Source organism: Oncorhynchus nerka, linkage group LG2, assembly GCF_034236695.1.
Source record: "Oncorhynchus nerka isolate Pitt River linkage group LG2, Oner_Uvic_2.0, whole genome shotgun sequence".
Classification (NCBI taxonomy): Eukaryota; Metazoa; Chordata; class Actinopteri; order Salmoniformes; family Salmonidae; genus Oncorhynchus; species Oncorhynchus nerka.
Window position 1 is genome coordinate 66,892,499 of NC_088397.1, and position 22,648 is coordinate 66,915,146.

The 22,648-nt window shown below is 42.5% G+C and overlaps 1 protein-coding gene across 1 annotated transcript in view; it reads left to right on the forward strand.

Annotated features, from left to right (window-relative positions):
* LOC115140135 (testis-expressed protein 264 homolog) overlaps window positions 1-22,411 on the forward strand; it is a 130,677-nt gene extending 108,266 nt beyond the window's left edge. Inside the window, exons 3-4 of the mRNA XM_029678269.2 lie at window positions 7,146-7,338; window positions 20,738-22,411. Of these exons, the coding sequence (XP_029534129.2) occupies window positions 7,146-7,338; window positions 20,738-21,108 (564 nt within the window). The 3' untranslated portion in view covers window positions 21,109-22,411. The remainder of the gene's footprint in view (window positions 1-7,145; window positions 7,339-20,737) is intronic.
* Window positions 22,412-22,648: the final 237 nt, after the last annotated feature.

Consider the following 22,648-nt stretch of genomic DNA (forward strand, 5'->3'; position numbering starts at 1 on the left):
TAGCTGTGACCCTCCCCTATACCCTTAATAATCATTCAAACAAAGTGGATAGCTGTGACCCACCCCTATACCCTTAATAATCATTCAAACAAAGTGGATAGCTGTGACCCTCCCTATACCCTTAATAATCATTCAAACAAAGTGGATAGCTGTGACCCTCCCCTATACCCTTAATAATCATTCAAACAAAGTGGATAGCTGTGACCCTCCCCTATACCCTTAATAATCATTCAAACAAAGTGGATAGCTGTGACCCTCCCCTATACCCTTAATAATCATTCAAACAAAGTGGATAGCTGTGACCCTCCCCTATACCCTTAATAATCATTCAAACAAAGTGGATAGCTGAGAACATGTCAACTCAGTGTAACATTGATGTGGCAACTCTCTTATGCTCTGCTATTGCACAATTCTAATTTGTCCCTGTAGGTCACATAAAGTTATCCCCAGTAAAATGAGCCCACCACCTCCACTGCTCGCACCTAATCCCGTCCCCAGCTGTGACTGAAAACAGGGGGGGAAATGCCAATTGAAAAGCTCTCTCTTAAAAATGTAGAATTGCTAAAAGGCTATAAAGTAGCATTTACTGTTAGTGAAGTTTCTAGGTAGCAAGTTAGCATACACTAGAGCTAACTGGGCTAGTCATTGTCTAAATGACAGGAAGAAACACATTCATAACCATAATGTGGCCTTTTAGGCACACTTGATGTTGTACGCCCAGCAGAGAATCAGAGATGGGGGGCAGCATAGGGCACACATGGATATACACTGAGTATACCAAACATTAGGAACACCTTCCTAATATTAACCTGTCTCCTCCCCTTCATCTACACTGATTTGAAGTGGATTTAACAGGTGACATCAATAAGGGATCATAGCTTTCACCTGGATGCACCTAGTCAGCCTGTCATGGAAAGAGCAGATTTGAGTCTATAGAATGGAGCAGCAGAAACAAAGGTCATTGTTTTGTATACTCAGTACATAGACTAAGAAGCAACTCATTATAAAACACTGAGAAATATAGAAATGTCATCAATAACAAGTTATGTGACCCTCCACTATTTATTTAACCTTTATTTAACTAGCCAAGTCAGTTAAGAACAAATTCTTATTTACAATGACAGCCTACCGGGTAATAGTGGGTTAACTGCCTTATTCAAGGGCGGAACGACAGATCCCACTATGTCGAACGAACATATTATCTGTCACCGTTTATAAAATTGTACCGAAACTTCCTGTTTCCATCACAGCTATCATGATAAAGAAACTATATACGGTATGACTTTACTAGCATAAACCACATTTCCATCCACAGTCTCTCTCTCTAATGGATGCATTCCATTGGAGCTGTTCATCCATTAAGGCGTGTGTGTGGTAGTGTGATCGTCTGTTGTGTCCTGAAGCTGTGGAGGTCTAGGAGGTTAATTACTTTCTCAATAGAAGATGTCTCTCAGCTTTCATGTCATCTTTATCAGTCACAACAACACCGGCACACAGACACTACAGCAAGTCCTGATATGTCCAGAAAATATGCCCTATAATTTGAACACTATTGGTGTCTTTAGAGAGGATTTGTAGTGACATTTGCGAAATGCCTTTACAAATCACCTCTGCTCTGTGTTGGTCCCTGCCATTGGTAAACCAATGTAATTCATCCTTATTTGTATTCACCTTGATTTTTGAATGACTTCTACTTTTGTGAGATGGACTGTAATTCATATCAGGCTTTAAATAGCCGCTTGACAATAACCGGGCTTGGGATAATGCTAGCGGCAGTGCGATTTGTAACAGAGTCTCAGCAAACCATTACCTCCTGCAATAGTGGCAAATTCTTCTCTACCGGTTATATTCACAGGAAATAATCACTTATTGAGTCAAAAATTATTATGCCATCAGATTGTAATCAACATAATTCACTGTATCCCCAAGTATTTTACAGTGACTGGCTTCTCTGCTGTGTTTCAGTGACTGGCTTCTCCGGTGTGTGTTTCAGTGACTGGCTTCTCTGCTGTGTTTCAGTGACTGGCTTCTCCGGTGTGTGTTTCAGTGACTGGCTTTGTTTGGGTTTCAATGAGCTGTTGAGCTGTACAGCTGCGTCCGTGTGTGTGTTAACTGTTTAACTGTACTAGAATGATTAAAAGGCTGCAAAATGTTCTAATGTCATCCTGGGGAAAGAAATCTTCTTGATTGTTCTATCAGAGCAATGCTATTAGAGATATCAGAGACCACTAATGCAGCTAATATGTATTATCTAGTATGTTATTTTATCTGTCAAATCAATCTTAGTAAACACTTCCCTCTGCCTGTCACAGTGATGCCACAGTATCTATCATATACTACAGGAGTGTTGCTGAAGTTTGAAGAGAAATGCCCCTCATTTCTCCTTATGTCCTCACCCGACCCACGCAATAAAAGTTTGCATATGGCAGTAGCCCTGGGGGCTGGGGGGGTTTATGTGTAGCAGGTGATTCATACCACGGAGGAGCAGAACTAGCTAGCTACATACGTACTTTACCCAGGATAAGATTAAAACTAGTGATGCACCGATATGACATTCTTGGCCGATACTGATATCCGATATTTTCCTTGCCAACAAAAAAATATATACCGATAACCGATATTAAAACATTTTGCGGCCTTTTAATCATTCTAGTACAGTTAAACAGTTAACACACACACGGACGCAGCTGTCTAAGGCACGGCATCTCCGTGCAAGAGGCGTCACTACAGTCCCTGATTCGAATCCAGGCTGTATCACATCCCGCTGTGTTTGGGAGTCCCATAGGGCGGCGCACAATTGGCCCAGCGTCGTCTGGGGTAGGCCGTCATTGTAAATAATAATTTGTTATTAACTGACTTGCCTAGTTAAATAAAGGTTACACACACACCACAATGACCAAAGAGTTATTTTGGTGGAATTTACGTATGTCCCCATTACCAGTAAAACATAATCAAAACCTATTTCTTTCACTCACTTATTACTGTGCTGTTTCGTTGTTCATTTGTTCAGTCGTTTAATTCTCAACCAGGATTTCTATGGAGCGCTGTTTGGGTCTTTGCTTGTCAAAAAAGAAAACAATGACCAGTAGATAACCCTATTTGTGTCAAATAAGCTTGTTGACCAATCAGGACCTGAATATGACTGCACGTCACATAATAATTTAACGCATTCATTCATTTTTTATGTAGTTATTACACATGAATTACACTCACTTGTATTTTATGTTACAATGATTCATTGATGCTGGTAAAGTTGTCTTGCGCACCCACAGTGCTGGACATTTTTTTTTAAAGCTTGTTAGCTCATGGATGCAAACAATGTTCTTCCCCAAAAACATAGCAAAAGGACATCTGTTTCAGTAGCTAGCTAGCTAACTATATAGCTAGGTGTCATCATCTAAAATTACCCTAATTTATAAGACAGTTTTTATTTGATTAATGGTGGTGAAGCTAGCCACAATAAGGATTAGCCACAATAGTGGACTTTAATAAAAGTATGCCAGTCGAGCCTTACTAGCCAGATTAAGCTAGCTGGCTGGTTATAATGTTATCTTTGGGCAACAGAGTTAAGTAGCTGGCTAGCTAGTTATTTTCTGGAACTGAAGTTCAATTTCAATAGGCGAACAACAAGTGGCAACCTAGATAATATACTTACTCGCAAGGATTCCTAAATTATTGCTAGGAATAATGAAAATGACTGCAGTTTCTACTGGTCATTGTTTTCAGGCTGGTTGTATTGGTGCTAGCTAGGTACCAAGCTAAAGCTAGCTACCCCAGAAGTTGTGGTTGAACAAATGAGGCTTTATTACCAACGCGGTATTGTAAACACATCGTTCGTGGCCGGTGTTTGCTTGTTTGCAGACTTTTTTGTACATCTTTGACAGTGCTACTGTATCTTTTTTGACACGCAAAGGCCCAAACGGCATTCCATAGTATGTATATCTTGAAGCTAATAGCAGTGATGCTACTACTGTGTAACTCTGGTAGGTCAACATCTGAAAAATAGCGCACTTGCTAGTGTCTACCGGTGCTTAACCAGTCGGCGAAAGCCAACATCACCCACGACAGAGAACAGTTGATTGTCAAGGGCAATGAATTCCATTATCTTGGCTTTAACGGATTTCGTCTTGGAGTTGTCTCGCTGAAATGTTCTTTCAAATGAAATTCGATTTGTTGACTGCTCGATCCACACAGCAGACATTGTGGGCTAGGTTATGAATGCTGTGTTGCACGTGTAAGGCAACATTTTACGTGGCGTCATTACGCCATATACCTACGTTATATAGGTATGCACGTCAGCTTTGACATCAGTTTTGCACATCGGCGTTAAAATAGACATCGGTCGATACCGATGTTGCCATTTTTAGCTAATATCGGCCGATTCCAATATGTTCACCGAAATATCATGCATCCCTAATTTAAACCAATCAATCCTCTCGTTCACACTGCCACTCTCGCCCAATAACAAAAATGTATCACCAGCCCTCTCCTTCACCCCTCTCTCTCCCTCTTGTCTCCTAAAGTGAAGGGACAGCACACCTCCACAACCCACTGCCTACATCTCTTGAATATATATTTGTTAAAATATTGTTATAAAAAATAAATGTATCATTTGTACAGTTCCTTATTACAAATTGTATTATTTGTCACATTTGACTGTGTAAAACCTTGCAGTGCTACTTTTTTCTTTAACCTCTAGTATTCCTAGAAAATATTCCTATTCATGAAAATCACAAGTGAAATATATTGAGACACAGCTTAGCCTTGTCATCTCAGATTTTCAAAATATGCTTTACAGCCAAAGCTAGAGAAGCATTTGTGTAAGTTTATCGATAGCCTAGCATAGCATTTTGTCCAGCTAGCTGCAGGTAACTTGGTCACGGAAATCAGAAAAGCAATCAAATTAAATTGTTTACCTTTGAGCTTCGGATGTTTTCACTCACGAGACTCCCAGTTAGATAGCAAATCTTTATTTTTTCCAAAAATATTATTTTTGTAGGCGCACTAGCTCCGTTTGTTCTTCACGTTTGGCTGAGAAATCGCCCAGAAATTGCAGTCACGAAAACGGCGAAAAATATTCCAAATTAGCTCCATAATATCGACAGAATCATGGCAAACGTTGTTTATAATCAATCCTTAATATCTATTCGATAATATATCCATTGGGACAATTAGTTTTTCAGTAGGACCGATTGGAGTAATGGCTACCTCTGTATTTTACGCGAGAATCTCTCTGGGAGCATCAGGTGACCACTTGCGCAATGTAGCCACCTACGGTTATTCTTCAACATAAATGCGTAAAACTACGTCACAATGATGTAGACACCTTCGGGAATACGGAGAAAGAGTAATCTGGTTGATAGCCCATTCACTGCTCAATATGGACCCATTGGAACACAGCGCTTTCAAAAGATGAGTCACTTCCGGATTGGATTTTTCTCAGGCTTTCGCCTGCAACATCAATTCTGTTATACTCACAGACAATATTTTTACAGTTTTGGAAACTTTAGAGTGTTTTCTGTCCTAAGCTGTCAATTATATGCATATTCTAGCATCTTGTCCTGACAAAATATCCCATTTACTACGGGAACGTTTTTTTTCCAAAAATGAAAATACTGCCCCGTAGTCACAAAAGGAGTGAGGTGGATATAAATTGAAATGTGATTGTTTATCTCTGAAATGAAACCATCTAGTGGTAGGTTTCAAACAAATACATGTCTGTCGATAAACAACCCCATGCCATAATTACATACTTAAAAAACACACCAATCTGTTTTAAAGTTCTTTAAACAAAAAAAGCGAATGTATTAATACGTATGAAAATTGATATATAGCGTTTTGGAATTAAATGTATAAACTCCCCTCTTTCATCACACATCTGCCTCCCTCCACCCCAGGAAAGTGACTATGTAGACATATGGCTCTATATAAATGGAATGTTAATGCCTCGCATGTGGAGGAACATATCGCACATGCCATGAATTCCTATTCACGCACCATACATACTGTATACAGTATATTAGTGTTATGTCAGCACACTGGGAGGGTTTCATCATGTCGCTCCTCTCTGATCTTCTCTTCTTGTCTGATGCCTTCTGGCCATCTGCATAACACGCATAGCTTCTCATTGGAATGGACTCTTTCACATAACAGTATAGTTGAGCCCCGATGTAGAAGTAGTGGGAATGTGAGAAGCGGCTCTCATTTTAAACCTGCAGAAACATGGTGATCATTGGGTTTTTGGAATTCAAAGACAACAAAACAGGTTGGCTTGAGAAACCTAATGTGCTGCTTTCTTTGGAAGGGTAAAGTTCTTCTACATGTGTCTAGAGGTTGTCCCTCTAAGGCAGCAATTTGCCCCTGCTCTAAGGATGATTCCATTTGCTGAGACTTATCCTCCATCAAAGGTCAATATGTGCTGCTATACAGTATGGATCATAGTGCTTGTGAAATATCGGTATATATCAATCCTCATGTTGACTACCTCACCACAGTGAATGAGGTTATACAGCATATTGATGCTGTGAAACTTGTTTTTTTGTTTTATTAGTCCTTTAATTTAAAAAAAGAATGGCTGATGTCTTTGTTCCAGACAAAAGAGATTGGCTCATTAAATGTAGTGTTTGTGTGTGTGCGTGCATGTGCGCTCATCTCTCACACAGCCTTGTTCCAATCAGGGTGTGCTGGATAAGCAAACTGCCTAGCTTTAAACATTAATGAGCAGACAGTGAAGTAAAGGTTTAAAGCAGGGGGCAATCTTATACCTCTGGAAAGAGTCTCTTTAAGGACTGTTTTGTGTTGCACTCTAGAGTGGGAGAGGAGAGAAATTAGCTTAAAATCAGTTTAATGGTTCACAGCTCTGTTTATTGTTATGGGAGAAGTGCAGGGCTTAGTGATGTGGTACATGGTCAAGCTGACAAGTCTTTCTGGTCAACAGCAGCTGTCTTTAGAGAAGGACGTAGTCTTTCTTTAGAATAACTCACCCTACATTGTTGAGATAAGTGCTTTTTGGATACAGAACGGCTGAGCCTTAGAAAAGCTCAGGATTGGAGGGCAGATCTGACAAAATAGACTGCCTCTTGCCAATGGGAATCAAACATGCAGTTTGAACTCTCTTTCTCTGTCTCGCTCTCTCTCACCCACAGGAGAGGCAACTCCATGCCTGGCCATTCATTGAGATCAATACAGGGGACCTAACGCACTACATTGCTCCGCTGTCCTCCCAGAGCGGCTTCCACCACACTGGCTTCGTTGTGCCCGAGCTCGTCACACAGACAGCGGCCAAGACACCGGTGACAGAGGAGTCCTTGGACCAGGACAGAGGGACGGATATTTCAGGTACTCTAAGCCCCTCTTCCTTCCATACAACCACTGACATTGACCAACCAGGTGTGTTCTGCCCCGTTTGGGATGTAATGGGCAAGTTTAACTAACACCAAATATCTTTTAAGTTCTCATTCAACCTACCCAACCACAGATGCGTTTTAGCTAGTTTCATTCATAGCAAGAAAATAAGAGTGGATGGCCAGTAATGGAAAGAGAGAAAAAAAAGCATTGAACAGCTTGTTCCACTAAGAGGTTTGTTTGAATTACTTCAGCTAGATGGAGTTTGTAGAGATTTAGCTCCACTGCTCTAGTCTATCCAAAGGTGTGGCTGTGTGTGAGATATAAAGAACCAACAGACAGCCAAGATGAGCCTGCAGGTATTTTGTGCCCCACCGTGTTGATCCCACCCAACAGCCCCTGGAATTGTTCTGTCACTGTGAGTATGTTTCTTCAAGTGAGGTGTTTTTTTAGACCCGCCATTGCTCTCTTAAACTTGACAGGGCCTTTAGGTTAGCACAGCGGTGATATTGACTTTGTCTTTGCACAAATACTGGGGCAGTGGGGTGTGTGTGTGTGTGTGTGTGGATAAGGCTGTGTGGGCTGGAGGTGTAGGTATAGACTGAGATGGCTGGTCTGAGAGGAGGAGACACAGAGGGTATGAGGAAACAAGGGCTCACAGAGGCTGTGTCTCTAACCGCTCTTCTTCATAAAGTACACCCCTTTCGTTTATCAGATGCCCTGTATTATGGGGGTTATTGTCTTTCCTTTGTTCTGTCCATTCATGTAATGATGTCTGGGTGTGTTCAGAACTGATTACCATGTTTAGTCTCTGCCATCGGTCACTGAGGAGTGCAGTGCCAGTCTGTTGATGATGACATAGACAGTACCCCCCCCCCTAGAATTGAGACGAAATGGTGTTTGTTCAATTGTAGAATTGAATATGTGGATGACTAAATATTTTGGATTTGTTCAATCAAGACTTCAGAAAACCCTAATCAAATCAAATCAAATCAAATTTTATTTTTGTCACATACACATGGTTAGCAGATGTTAATGCGAGTGTAGCGAAATGCTTGTGCTTCTAGTTCCGACAATGCAGTGATAACCAACAAGTAATCTAACTAACAATTCCAAAACTACTGTCTTATACACAGTGTAAGGGGATAAGGAATATGTACATAAGGATATATGAATGAGTGATGGTACAGAGCAGCATACAGTAGATGGTATCGAGTACAGTATATACATATGAGATGAGTATGTAGACAAAGTAAACAAAGTGGCATAGTTAAAGTGGCTAGTGACATAAGAATGCAGTCGATGATCTAGAGTACAGTATATACATATGCATATGAGATGAATAATGTAGGGTAAGTAACATTATATAAGGTAGCATTGTTTAAAGTGGCTAGTGATATATTTACATCATTTCCCATCAATTCCCATTATTAAAGTGGCTGGAGTTGGGTCAGTGTCAATGACAGTGTGTTGGCAGCAGCCACTCAATGTTAGTGGTGGCTGTTTAACAGTCTGATGGCCTTGAGATAGAAGCTGTTTTTCAGTCTCTCGGTCCCAGCTTTGATGCACCTGTACTGACCTCGCCTTCTGGATGATAGCGGGGTGAACAGGCAGTGGCTCGGGTGGTTGATGTCCTTGATGATCTTTATGGCCTTCCTGTAACATCGGGTGGTGTAGGTGTCCTGGAGGGCAGGTAGTTTGCCCCCGGTGATGCGTTGTGCAGACCTCACTACCCTCTGGAGAGCCTTACGGTTGAGGGCGGAGCAGTTGCCGTACCAGGCGGTGATACAGCCCGCCAGGATGCTCTCGATTGTGCATCTGTAGAAGTTTGTGAGTGCTTTTGGTGACAAGCCGAATTTCTTCAGCCTCCTGAGGTTGAAGAGGCGCTGCTGCGCCTTCTTCACGATGCTGTCTGTGTGAGTGGACCAATTCAGTTTGTCTGTGATGTGTATGCCGAGGAACTTAAAACTTGCTACCCTCTCCACTACTGATCCATCGATGTGGATAGGGGGTGTTCCTCTGCTGTTTCCTGAAGTCCACAATCATCTCCTTAGTTTTGTTGACGTTGAGTGTGAGGTTATTTTCCTGACACCACACTCCGAGGGCCCTCACCTCCTCCCTGTAGGCCGTCTCGTCGTTGTTGGTAATCAAGCCTACCACTGTTGTGTCGTCCGCAAACTTGATGATTGAGTTGGAGGCGTGCATGGCCACGCAGTCGTGGGTGAACAGGGAGTACAGGAGAGGGCTCAGAACGCACCCTTGTGGGGCCCCCGAGTTGAGGATCAGCGGGGAGGAGATGTTGTTGCCTACCCTCACCACCTGGGGGCGGCCCGTCAGGAAGTCCAGTACCCAGTTGCACAGGGCGGGGTCGAGACCCAGGGTCTCGAGCTTGATGACGAGCTTGGAGGGTACTATGGTGTTGAATGCCGAGCTGTAGTCGATGAACAGCATTCTCACATAGGTATTCCTCTTGTCCAGGTGGGTTAGGGCAGTGTGCAGTGTGGTTGAGATTGCATCGTCTGTGGACCTATTTGGGCGGTAAGCAAATTGGAGTGGATCTAGGTGTCAGGTAGGGTGGAGGTGATATGGTCCTTGACTAGTCTCTCAAAGCACTTCATGATGACGGAAGTGAGTGCTACGGGCGGTAGTCGTTTAGCTCAGTTACCTTAGCTTTCTTGGGAACAGGAACAATGGTGGCCCTCTTGAAGCATGTGGGAACAGCAGACTGGTATAGGGATTGATTGAATATGTCCGTAAACACACCGGCCAGCTGGTCTGCGCATGCTCTGAGGGCGCGGCTGGGGATGCCGTCTGGGCCTGCAGCCTTGCGAGGGTTAACACGTTTAAATGTCTTACTCACCTCGGCTGCAGTGAAGGAGAGACCGCATGTTTTCGTTGCAGGCCGTGTCAGTGGCACTGTATTGTCCTCAAAGCGGGCAAAAAAGTTATTTAGTCTGCCTGGGAGCAAGACATCCTGGTCCGTGACTGGGCTGGGTTTCTTCTTGTAGTCCGTGATTGACTGTAGACCCTGCCACATGCCTCTTGTGTCTGAGCCATTGAATTGAGATTCCACTTTGTCTCGGTGCATCAAAGCTGGGACTGAGAGACTGAAAAACAGCTTCTATCTCAAGGCTATCAGACTGTTAAACAGCCACCATTGAGTGGCTGCTGCCAACACACTGTCATTGACACTGACCCAACTCCAGCCACTTTAATAATGGGAATTGATGGGAAATGATGTAAATATATCACTAGCCACTTTAAACAATGCTACCTTATATAATGTTACTTACCCTACATTATTCATCTCATATGCATACGTATATACTGTACTCTACATCATCGACTGCATCCTTATGTAATACATGTATCACTAGCCACTTTAACTATGCCACTTTGTTTACTTTGTCTACATACTCATCTCATATGTATATACTGTACTCGATACCATCTACTGTATGCTGCTCTGTACCATCACTCACTCATATATCCTTATGTACATATTCTTTATCCCCTTACACTGTGTATAAGACAGTAGTTTTAGAATTGTTAGTTAGATTACTTGTTGGTTATCACTGCATTGTCGGAACTAGAAGCACAAGCATTTCGCTACACTCGCATTAACATCTGCTAACCATGTGTATGTGACAAATAAAATTTGATTTGATTTGATTTGTACTGACGCTTAGCTTGTTTAATAGCCTTGCGGAGGGAATAGCTGCATTGTTTATATTCGGACATATTACCAGACACCTTGCCCTGATTAAAAGCAGTGGTTCGCGCTTTCAGTTTCACGCGAATGCTGCCATCAATCCACGGTTTCTGGTTAGGGAATGTTTTTATCGTTGCTATGGGAACGACATCTTCGACGCACGTTCTAATGAACTCGCACACCGAATCAGCGTATTCGTCAATATTTCCATCTGACGCAATACGAAACATGTCCCAGTCCACGTGATGGAAGGAGTCTTGGAGTGTGGAGTCAGCTTGGTCTGACCAGCGTTGGACAGACCTCAGCGTGGGAGCCTCTTGTTTTAGTTTCTGCCTGTAGGCAGGGATCAGCAAAATGGAGTCGTGGTCAGCTTTTCCGAAAGGGGGGCGGGGCAGGGCCTTATATGCGTCGCGGAAGTTAGAGTAACAATGATCCAAGGTTTTACCACCCCTGGTTGCGCAATCGATATGCTGGTAAAATTTAGGGAGTCTTGTTTTCAGATTAGCTTTGTTAAAATCCCCAGCTACAATGAATGCAGCCTCCGGATAAATGGTTTCCAGTTTGCAAAGAGTTAAATAAAGTTCGTTCAGAGCCATCGATGTGTCTGCTTGGGGGGGGGGATATATACGGCTGTGATTATAATCGAGGAGAATTCTCTTGGAAGATAATGCGGTCTACATTTGATTGTGAGGAATTCTAAATCAGGTGAACAGAAGGATTTGAGTTCCTGTATGTTTCCTTCAGTTCACTGATAGTTTTCTCTGAGTTTACTCTCCCTCTCTTTCCTCCTTTACCTCTCTCTCTCCCTGCCCCCTCATCTCTCTTCACCTCGCTCTCGCGCTTTCTCTCTTTTTCTTTCTCTTTGCTTGGCCCAGTCAAATAGTGTGGACTTCTGGTGGTGTGGGAGTTTGTCTGGTGTACTGTGTTGTGACGACATGACATGAGGATTTTTCACTTAAACGCTAAATCTAAGTTACTTCAATAATCAATCTGTCAGTCCCCCAGCAGATCTTGTTGAAGCATGCACTTTCTATATCAATTATTTTACACAGTGGGTCAGCACAGTTCTGTAATACAGAAGGTGTGTGTGTGTGTGTGTGTGTGTGTGTGTGTGTGTGTGTGTGTGTGTGTGTGTGTGTGTGTGTGTGTGTGTGTGTGTTTTGGGGGGTGGTTTACAGATGCTGCACATTATGATCCTATATTTGGGATAATAATCACTCTGGATTCACCAGTAAAGCAGAAATTCATCCTCCTCTTTAGATAGAGATCCAGACTGGCTTGTTGTTTGTTCTCATAATGAGAGACTGCTCAATCAGTGGTGCTGAGCTGTGTCTGATAGACCAGCCCTGGAAATCAAACTCCACACAGACCTTCCTGTGTCTGACAGACCAGCCCTGGAAATCAAACTCCACACAGACCTTCCTGTGTCTGACAGACCAGCCCTGGAAATCAAACTCCACACAGACCTTCCTGTGTCTGATAGACCAGCCCTGGAAATCAAACTCCACACAGACCTTCCTGTGTCTGACAGACCAGCCCTGGAAATCAAACTCCACACAGACCTTCCTGTGTCTGACAGACCAGCCCTGCTGAAGACCTTCCTGTGTCTCTGGAAATCAAACTCCACACAGACCTTCCTGTGTCTGTGTCTGACAGACCAGCCCTGGAAATCAAACTCCAAACAGACCTTCCTGTGTCTGACAGACCAGCCCTGGAAATCAAACTCCACACAGACCTTCCTGTGTCTGACAGACCAGCCCTGGAAATCAAACTCCAAACAGACCTTCCTGTGTCTGACAGACCAGCCCTGGAAATCAAACTCCACACAGACCTTCCTGTGTCTGACAGACCAGCCCTGGAAATCAAACTCCACACAGACCTTCCTGTGTCTGACAGACCTTCCTGTGTCTGACAGACCAGCCCTGGAAATCAAACTCCACACAGACCTTCCTGTGTCTGACAGACCAGCCCTGGAAATCAAACTCCACACAGACCTTCCTGTGTCTGACAGACCAGCCCTGGAAATCAAACTCCACACAGACCTTCCTGTGTCTGACAGACCAGCCCTGGAAATCAAACTCCACACAGACCTTCCTGTGTCTGACAGACCAGCCCTGGAAATCAAACTCCACACAGACCTTCCTGTGTCTGACAGAGAAATCAAACTCCACACAGACCTTCCTGTGTCTGACAGACCAGCCCTGAAATCAAACTCCACACAGACCTTCCTGTGTCTGACAGACCAGCCCTGAAATCAAACTTCCCACAGACCAGCCCTGAAATCAAACTTCCTGACCTTGTCTGACAGACCAGCCCTGGAAATCAAACTCCAAACAGACCTTCCTGTGTCCTATAGACCAGCCCTGGAAATCAAACTCCACACAGACCTCCCTGTGTGTGGCCAGCCAGCCTATGACTCAAACACACTGCCTTGCATGGGTGGGCTTGAGGGGTGGCTGTACTTGTACTGTACTGTACACACATCACTGCAGTACTGTGTGCTCAACGTCCCTCTAGAGAAATGACAATACAAATCATGTGCTCTTTACATATGATGAAGATCTGACGATCACTGCTATGTAAATAACTGCTTATTTCATAAATCCCAAGGGACATAAATAAGGATACAAGTAGAAACAATAGGTGTTTTAAAAAAAAAAGTTTTATCTCTGTCAATTGTTATTTTTTTATTTAACGAGGCAAGTCAATTAATAACAAATTATTATTTACAATAACAGCCTAGGAACAGTGGGTTAATTGCCTTGTTCAGGGGCAGAACGACAGATATTTACCTTGTCAGCTCTGGGATTCGATCTAGCCACCTTTTTGTTACTGGCCCAACGCTCTAACCACTAGGCTACCTGCCACCCCAATGAGATGATTAGTATTCTCTGCAATTCTTACTACTGTACCTCAGGGGACCTGTTTCACCAAGTGTGCCCGTGTGAGGAGGATGTGCTTTTGCATGTCCTCCATTCGTTTCATTGCGCCAGTAAGGCATTTATTTTAACACCGTGAACATTGCAGACTGTGCATGCTTATTCACAGATGCTGGATTGTGAGAAATTGCTAGCCCGACTGGGTGTTTCATTTTGGAGCACAAACTCAGGAGATAATATTCACCATGTCGAGGGTAGTTATGGAACATTACGTTTTCCTCCTATTCCTAGCTCCAACTTCGAAACTATGGGATCATGCAGTGAAGAGCACCAAATAAGCTTCATCTGTCCTTGATGAACAATAGTCTGTTCTCATAGAGCTTGTTGTGCTGAACTGGGGTCTGGGTCTATATGACATCATCATTACCCTCCAGAACTATTACATAAATGGCTTCAGTATAATTTAGTCCTACTGAATGTAATTTATTTATAATTGCTGTGTAATTACACAACAATTCCTACATTTTCTATGTGATTGTTATACAATTAGGCCTACATATGATTGTGTTGTTATAACCCCTCCTCTCCAAACTCCCAGCTTGCCTCAGTCTTGTCTCTCTAATTATCTCCTGCTCTCCTTCTTTATAGTGTAACTCTCAACCTTTTATTTAGCCTTTGTCCAACCCCTTCAAATGTTGAAGTTGTGGGGTGGATAAATGTAGTTGTTCCTGATCCCAACACTTTCTCACTAAAGTATAGTTACCAGACGTCCACTGGCATGCTCTGATAATACAACTACGTGCATCAGGAGTAAATAAGACTCTGACGTCTATTGCCACTTGTGCTGTAAATTTGAATCCCCTATGCGGCACAAGAAAAATCTTTGAAATGTGAATTCACATTTATTGCGGTATTGTGTTGGGAATCCGCATTGCAGAATTTATGCAGTAGCTCTTTTTCTAATGGTTAAAATGAACTCACAGATTGGTCTTGGGTACGATATGAAACCTACAACTACTACCAGGGCAACCCCACTCACACTTATGCTATCACTTTTCAGAATTAGAAGTGTGTGGGCATGGGATGAATATTGTAAATAAAGGATTTGAAAAATAAATATATCTACCCCATGTGGTGTTAGAATTCTCAACCGTTGAACTGTCTTAGCAGACTGCGCCACCAATCAGGCATAGTGGTTGGGGAAAAATACAATGAATTGACATGACTACCATTATCATCTATTTCTTGTTATGATAGAGGTAGCTATGAATCTAAAAGTATGATCCTCATAGCCTACATGTTTTGTTTTCTTTGTAAAAGCACATAGATGTGTATGAAACGGTAAGCAAAAACGTTGAATTTGGTCATATGTGTTAATGTGCCTTATTGCCTTTAGAATTTTGTGTAATGTCAGTAGTCAAGTCAAGGAAGCATCATGCAAAATATATGTGACTCGTTTCAAGAAACTAGGCATTTGTCGTGGATCACTACTTCACAGGAGAGCCATTTGAATGTAAACTCTTTTTTTTTTATCACAAAGTATTTTTTGACAGAAATTCCTTCTGGAACATGCAAACTTTCATTTGCCTTAATAACAAACTTGTATGACATCTGTAAATAAGAATACAATTGTTAAATTACGAGCCTAGTTGGTCAGCAACTTTCCCACTAGCCATGATTGGCTGAGACAATGAGTGGGCTGGACATGCCGAGAGAGGAGTTCAGATTGGTCTTCCATATAAAGGGCTTCTGTCTATTTGAGCTGGTAAGTCTGTGTTGGTAAATCTGTCGAACGTGACTTTAAAAAAAACATGTATCGTGTAGTGAAGTTGCATACATGTTGATCTCCACTTTCTGGAGGATCAAGTTTTGAAATCAGTGGAATTATAGTATGATTGCTAAAGTGATGGCGAAAACACCTGTCTACGGATTACATCTTCAAACTAAGGGCAACCATGGCATGGCATCCGTGACAGGGAGACATGTCCATCGTGCATGATGATGTAAGATAGTCTAGCTAGCTACGTTTTCAGATATGACATATTTCTAATTTTGACAAAGTGGTTTAATTTCAAGCTAAAGCGTACTGTTAGCTAGCTAGCTGACGTTAGCTGACTGGCTCGCTATCTATTGTTACGTGTATGATGTTATTATTCGTATCTCTGAGCCATTTGCTTGACTAGTTAGAGCCTAATGTTAGCTAGCTAACATTAGACCTGGTTGGTTAGCTACCACTACCAGCAGATTCATGCGAGGCGTAGTAACATCTTGAGTTGGCACAATGTTCATTGTTGTTTAACTAGTTAACGTAACGTTACTTGTATGATCTTACACATTGTTTACCGAGCTAGGTTCATTGTTTACCTAGCTAGCTAGCTACATGTCTTAAGCTAAAGTGTACTGTTAGCTAGCTAACTTTAACTGGCTGGCTCCCTAGCTAACGTTACATGTATGATGTTATTATTCGTATCCCAGAGCCGTTTGCTTGGCTAGTTAGAGCCTAATGTTAGCTAGCTAACATTAGACCTGGTTGGTTAGCTCCCAGCAGATTCATGCAGGTTAGTAACGACATGATTTGGCACTATGTTCATTGTTGTTTAACTAGCTAACATTAGCTGGCTGGCTCGCTACCTAACATTACCTGACGTGTGTGATCTTACACATTGTTTACCTAGATAGGTTCATTTTTTTACCTAGCTAGCAAGATACATGTCTTAACAAAAGACTCCACTATGCAAGTAACCATTTTGGGTGCGTTCGTAAATTCAGTCTGAGTATGCCAGAGTGAAGAATAACTGATGAATTTACAAACACACAACACTCATTGAATTTGGCTGGTGTCAGTAAATGTTGGCAAAATAGCGTAATGAAATTGTTGCCAGCAGGGCTGGTTAGGCTGTTTTCATGTTATCCAGAGGTTCACAAATCATCGGCCAGAGCGTCAAGTGTGCGCTCTGAAAGCTCCAAGAGCGAAACGAGATGGGTGGAGAATGTGAACAATGCTGAATGGGTGTAGGCAAAGAAGAACTCTTCACTAGGTATCAAAACATTCAAAGGCCATTTTCTCAAAGGTGAGTTTACAAGTTTATCAACTTTCAAAACATAATTACTTTCCCATTTTGCTACATCAGACCAATTTGAGCTGGTTGGTCACATATTGACAAACTCCACTTACCAAGACCATTGCCAAAAAAGGCATGCTGTCACCTGCTTTTATAGTAAGCTTGGAGGTGGTACTAACCAGCACATCTAGAAGGGAGTGTAATTTCATGCCGAACCCCTCCCTTGAGAGGACATAGAGGCACGATTTCAATGGTAGAGTTGAACCGCTAGGGGCAAAAAGAGCTAGAAAACTGTCAAAATGGCGACCAGAATCATGAAAGTTACTCTTTAAACCCTCCTCTTGTTTCCTCTCTTCTCCTCTCTTTTCCTCTCTTTTCCTCTCTTCGATCTGAAACCATTTTAAGAACAAGACCTTGATTCCATATCTAATAATCACAGTTGGCCCAATTTAGCAACTAATATAGGCAAATGTTATCTAAAACACTTTCCAAAGCATGATCTGCTTCAATTTGAGAGCTTTGTCATGACTTATTTCCAGGTGTTTGTGGGTGAAAGAAGTCAAGTTTTGTTGGAAGGGTCTTCCTGGGGGGTATACTAAATAGACCAATTATTTCTTAGTTCAGTAACTGGTAGAACATAACCACTCTACCTGCCATTCGCCAGTACTACAGCCTGAGAATGGTCAAATACAACACATATATAATACCTTCATGGACCCACTGATAATCATCTTCTCCCTCTCATTGAGAAGGCTTAGGTTTACCCCTTTCATAGAAAAACTCAGGCATAATGAATATCACTGCCCAATATGCCCTTTTTAGAAATGATGGGTTTGCTGTGTATGGACTTGCTGGCTGGTAAATGGGATGTTTGTCAGCTTATTAATATGCCGTAAATAACCCCAGAGTCAGAACACCTCTCATATAGACATGCTCTCTCTGCAAATTACAGACAGGCTCAGATACACTGGACCTGATAATGAGCTTGGTGAGAGATGGACAGATCTGAAGGATTTGGGACTTGTGTGAGGGGCTCAGAGACCATGTGTGTTTATTGCACTGTGGTCCCCTGTGATAAGATGGTCCATAACTCAGTGTGATGTGTAGATGGCATTTGTTTGGGGTGTGAACCCAGCAGGGGAGAGGAGAGGCTGGACCAGGGTGTCCTGTTACCCTCCAGGGACACTGACAGGAGATTAATCCTCCATTGTTCCTTAATGAATTAACCTCTCCAAGGCTGTTGGAAGATGATTCCATACAAAGAGAGAACCTTTTGCTGGTTCGTCAATGTAGGTGACTCTACCAAGACGTTTTTCTGCCAACTTTACCATACCGCTAACTTTTTCCCGCCTTTTCCTTATATCTGAAAGGTATCGCCGATATCAAAGCTGACATTTTTATGTCCGCCTAATGACCTAGTAATCATTTAGGTAAGGTTCTGCCTATGGCTTAGTATGAAAAGCAGCCATAATGCTGAGGCGGCATTGGCACACACTATACTCTAAACTCCATGGCAGCACAGACCCATAACATAGACCTAATTAAACAAAAATATATGCTATTCTTTTGAAAATACAATTTATTATTGTGTTTCTTAGGATCTGCATAAACAAATAAGTAATGGATTTCGTTTTGATGGTATATATTCTCAATGGATTTATTAAAATAGAGCCCACCCACATCTGCACACCACTACTACCACTCGTCTCCGGCATGCAAACAGGAGGTATAAAGGTGTATGCTGGCAAGAATGTGGTAAAAATGGGCCTGTTGTAAGAGGATCATATAAACATTGCCCACTTTTTTACAGGCTAAATATGTAAATCCAATGTGAAAGCAATAGCCTTTACATAACCTGGGGTGATCTCCTACATCACACACCTGTCACAATAGGACGATGCACATGCTTTGGATTCATGGATTTACATAATGAGATCACATGATAGAGGTGACTGACTGGTGTCCTGTAGAATGCTTTCTTTGTCTCTTTCTTACATTAATCAATGCTGAAAAGGTCTCATTTGTGTGCCTATTTTCAGCCTGTCCATTTCTGCACAATGACCACAGAGCTGGGGCCTAATTGAGATGACAGTGCTAATTGCAGTCACAATAGGCAGGAATTAATTTCTCCGGCCCCAAAACGATACAGACAGGGAGATGGCAGAGGTCATGCTAGCTTCTCTCCATGAAAGAGATTAAGATTATTAATTCATCTTCATTCCAGGGCTGTTATAACTACACACACATGCAAATGCACACAAACCACTCCAATCCAATATGTCTTGGATCATGACAAACTGAGGAGGATATTATGATAAGACACTGGTGGATATTCCTCCATCAGAAAGGACTAGCAATCATAGGCTAATCAGGCTCAGCGTTTGGCACATCTTAATTACTCTGAAAGCATCATGGGCCAGTTCATCATGTTATATGGAGGAAATCTCTGAAGCATTACGCTAATAGTCCATCCTGGTGATGAGTGCACATATTGTTTATTTCCTGGACCAGACAGCAGAAACCACAACCATTTCCCCTCTGGTAAAGGAGGAGAAATACTAAATGAGCAACCAAGCAGGATACTATCGTTATATATCATGTGACTGACTTATATTGCTGTGTAGGAATGTGCCTTTATCTTTATGACCAATAATATCAGTCTCATCATTGCTTAATAGGATTCGGGAGAGGAGTTGAATTTTCTGTAATGACCCATACTGATCCAACACACATGCGCGCGCGCACACACACACGTATTCACACACACACACACACACACACACACACACACACACACACACACACACACACACACACACACAGTATCCATGTACAGAACAGGGGTAGAGTACAGAAGCACGGCAGCATATCAAATATTCCACCACCCACTAAGATCCTCTAGTCTTCTTAGGATCTGTAATGCGGTCTTGCATACACTCATTCGTTTAAAAAACTATTCAACTGGAAGGATGTGAGTGAGAACAATGTTATTGTCGCTTGTTGCTGCCCACGTTCAAACTGGCTCAATTTTCTCAGCCTCTCTTAAAAATGACAACAATGGCAGATCTGGCATTGACACCAATGAAGTCTCTGTGTGTAATGGAGCTAGTCAACTCCTATATAAGCTGTTGAGTGATATATGTAGTCAGCTTGTCTCAATTTTGTAAAGTTGTTGAAGTAATTCACGAGTTTGAAGCTGGAAAGATCCCAACCAGATAGATTAAGGAGAGTACCTTGTCAGGATGCCAATTCTATGTCTCTCTCTCTCTTTCTCTTTCTCTTTCTCTTTCTCTCTCTCTCTTTCTCTTTCTCTTTTTCTCTCTCTCTCTCTCTTTCTCTCTCTCTCTCTCTCTTCTCTCTCTCTCTCTCTCTCTCTCTCTCTCTCTCTCTATCTCTTCCTCTCTCTCTCTCTTCTTCTCTCTCTCTCTCTCGTACTTGTCTTCAATTACAATAAGTAGGAAGACACAAAACACAACAGTTAATGAGTGTGAACTTAGGGCTCTATTCAATCCGTATCACAGAAGTTTAGCGGAGACTGTGTTCACTGTATGGGTTAATTGGAAATGACCTTTACATTTCTTTCACACAATCTGTAATGCTTCAGCCATACAGATTGAATACAGCTTTGTTCATGACGTCTCCACAATTACAATTCTTGTAAGTTCTGGCTCAGTAATGGTTAGTTTTGAACTGACATCTATTCGCTGTTTCACCTGACACCTCTCTTCCTGTGGTTGCAGGTGCAGAGTCCCACAGTGATGTCAGCAGCAAGCTGAGCAGCCAGGCGCAGTCAAAGAGCACAGAGACGTCTCTGGCCCCGTCCTCCACCTCCTCTCTGCCCCACAGGGACCAGGGGGACGGGGTCGAACAGGGGCAGGGTGGAGAGCACAGGGAGCCAAGTGAAAAGGGGCATGGGGACAGGGGCTCCAGCGAGTCAGTGGGCAGCGGCTCTTCCTTTGAGGAACTGGACTTGGTGGAAGAGATGGTGGAGGAGCTGGAGAGAGAGTTGGGGAGGGAGGAGGAAGGCCCCACAGTGAAGGAAGAAGCCAGGGAAGCCCCAGTAGAGGCTGTAGCTGAGGAGAGGGAGCCCGTAGGGGATGGAGAGGAGTAGAAGAGGATGGATGGAGCAAACTCCTCGGGTTTGATCCTTTTAAGGTGGGAGTGAGATTTCTTCAGCTAATCTTGTCTTTTATGTCAACTTGTTGGTGGATCTGTAGCCATAATATTTATCATGAGAGACATGACATCTATTTCTGGACCTTTTGAACTTTCCTGTATGTTAAACTGTAATGTCTGAGTGATAATGACAAAACAAAGATGGGTTGATCAACATTAAACAGAACTGTTGTACGAGATGATACGTTCACCAGTAGAAAGTGATACACTCTTTGAGGGGACAACAATATTGTTACAATATACTTGTGGGACTGATGAAAGTCAATATTTCTTTTGATTGAAGTATTTAAATGTTAGTAACATTGTGTCCAATATGTTTAATCATCTCGCATCATAGTAGGCACACATTTTATGTACGATCATTTGTTTATATATAAATAGAAATAATTGAATATACTGTATTTAATCGAATACAGTATAGTTTTAGACAGTGGTCACCAATCGGTCGATCGATGCATTCCTAGTTGATCACCTAACTGAAAAGCCAACGATAAAGGCTATGACAAAGGCTGCCACTCCTTTTTTGTGTGTGTGTTGTGCTGTTGGTGGTACAGTAGGTCCACTTGATTCAGAAGCCCTGTGCGCCGGGGGAGGAGACGTGTTCCCATTTTTAACCATTTAATTTGTCTGAAAAGACTAACTCCGCCTACCCTGTAGACCGTGAGATCTGTGGCTAAATCAAGTGTGCCTACTGACTGACCAATCGGATAGCTCAAATCATGTACCTACAGCTTCCAGGACCCCGGCCACAGTAGTTTTATACTAGCCTACATGAGATTTCATATAATTTAAAACAATGACCATAGAGAGACTGTCAAATAATACAGCAAATAGCTGATGTTTTTATGTGTGAGGTCATGTCCAAGTTTGTATTCCGCACTGTCAACACTGTTTTTATTCAACGCTATTACAAAACATAAAACACGCTTCTCCCTGCTTCCATTCTCAATGCAGCTGCAATGAATGAGCAGCCAAGTGTATCGACAGCCCTGTGTTTTTATTATTATTTGCATCTCATCATGTCTATTTTAATATGAAGGAATATTTCACTTTCTCTGGTCATAGGAACAACATGAGTTTGTGCATGAGGCAGATGCAGTGTGACTCGACTTTTACATTTACATTACATTTAAGTCATTTAGCAGACGCTCTTATCCAGAGCGACTTACAAATTGGTGCGTTCACCTTATGACATCCAGTGGAACAGCCACTTTACAATAGTGCATCTAAATATTTTAAGGGGGGTGAGAAGGATTACTTTATCCTATCCTAGGTATTCCTTAAAGAGGTGGGGTTTCAGGTGTCTCCGGAAGGTGGTGATTGACTCCGCTGTCCTGGCGTCGTGAGGGAGTTTGTTCCACCATTGGGGGGCCAGAGCAGCGAACAGTTTTGACTGGGCTGAGCGGGAACTGTACTTCCTCAGTGGTAGGGAGGCGAGCAGGCCAGAGGTGGATGAACGCAGTGCCCTTGTTTGG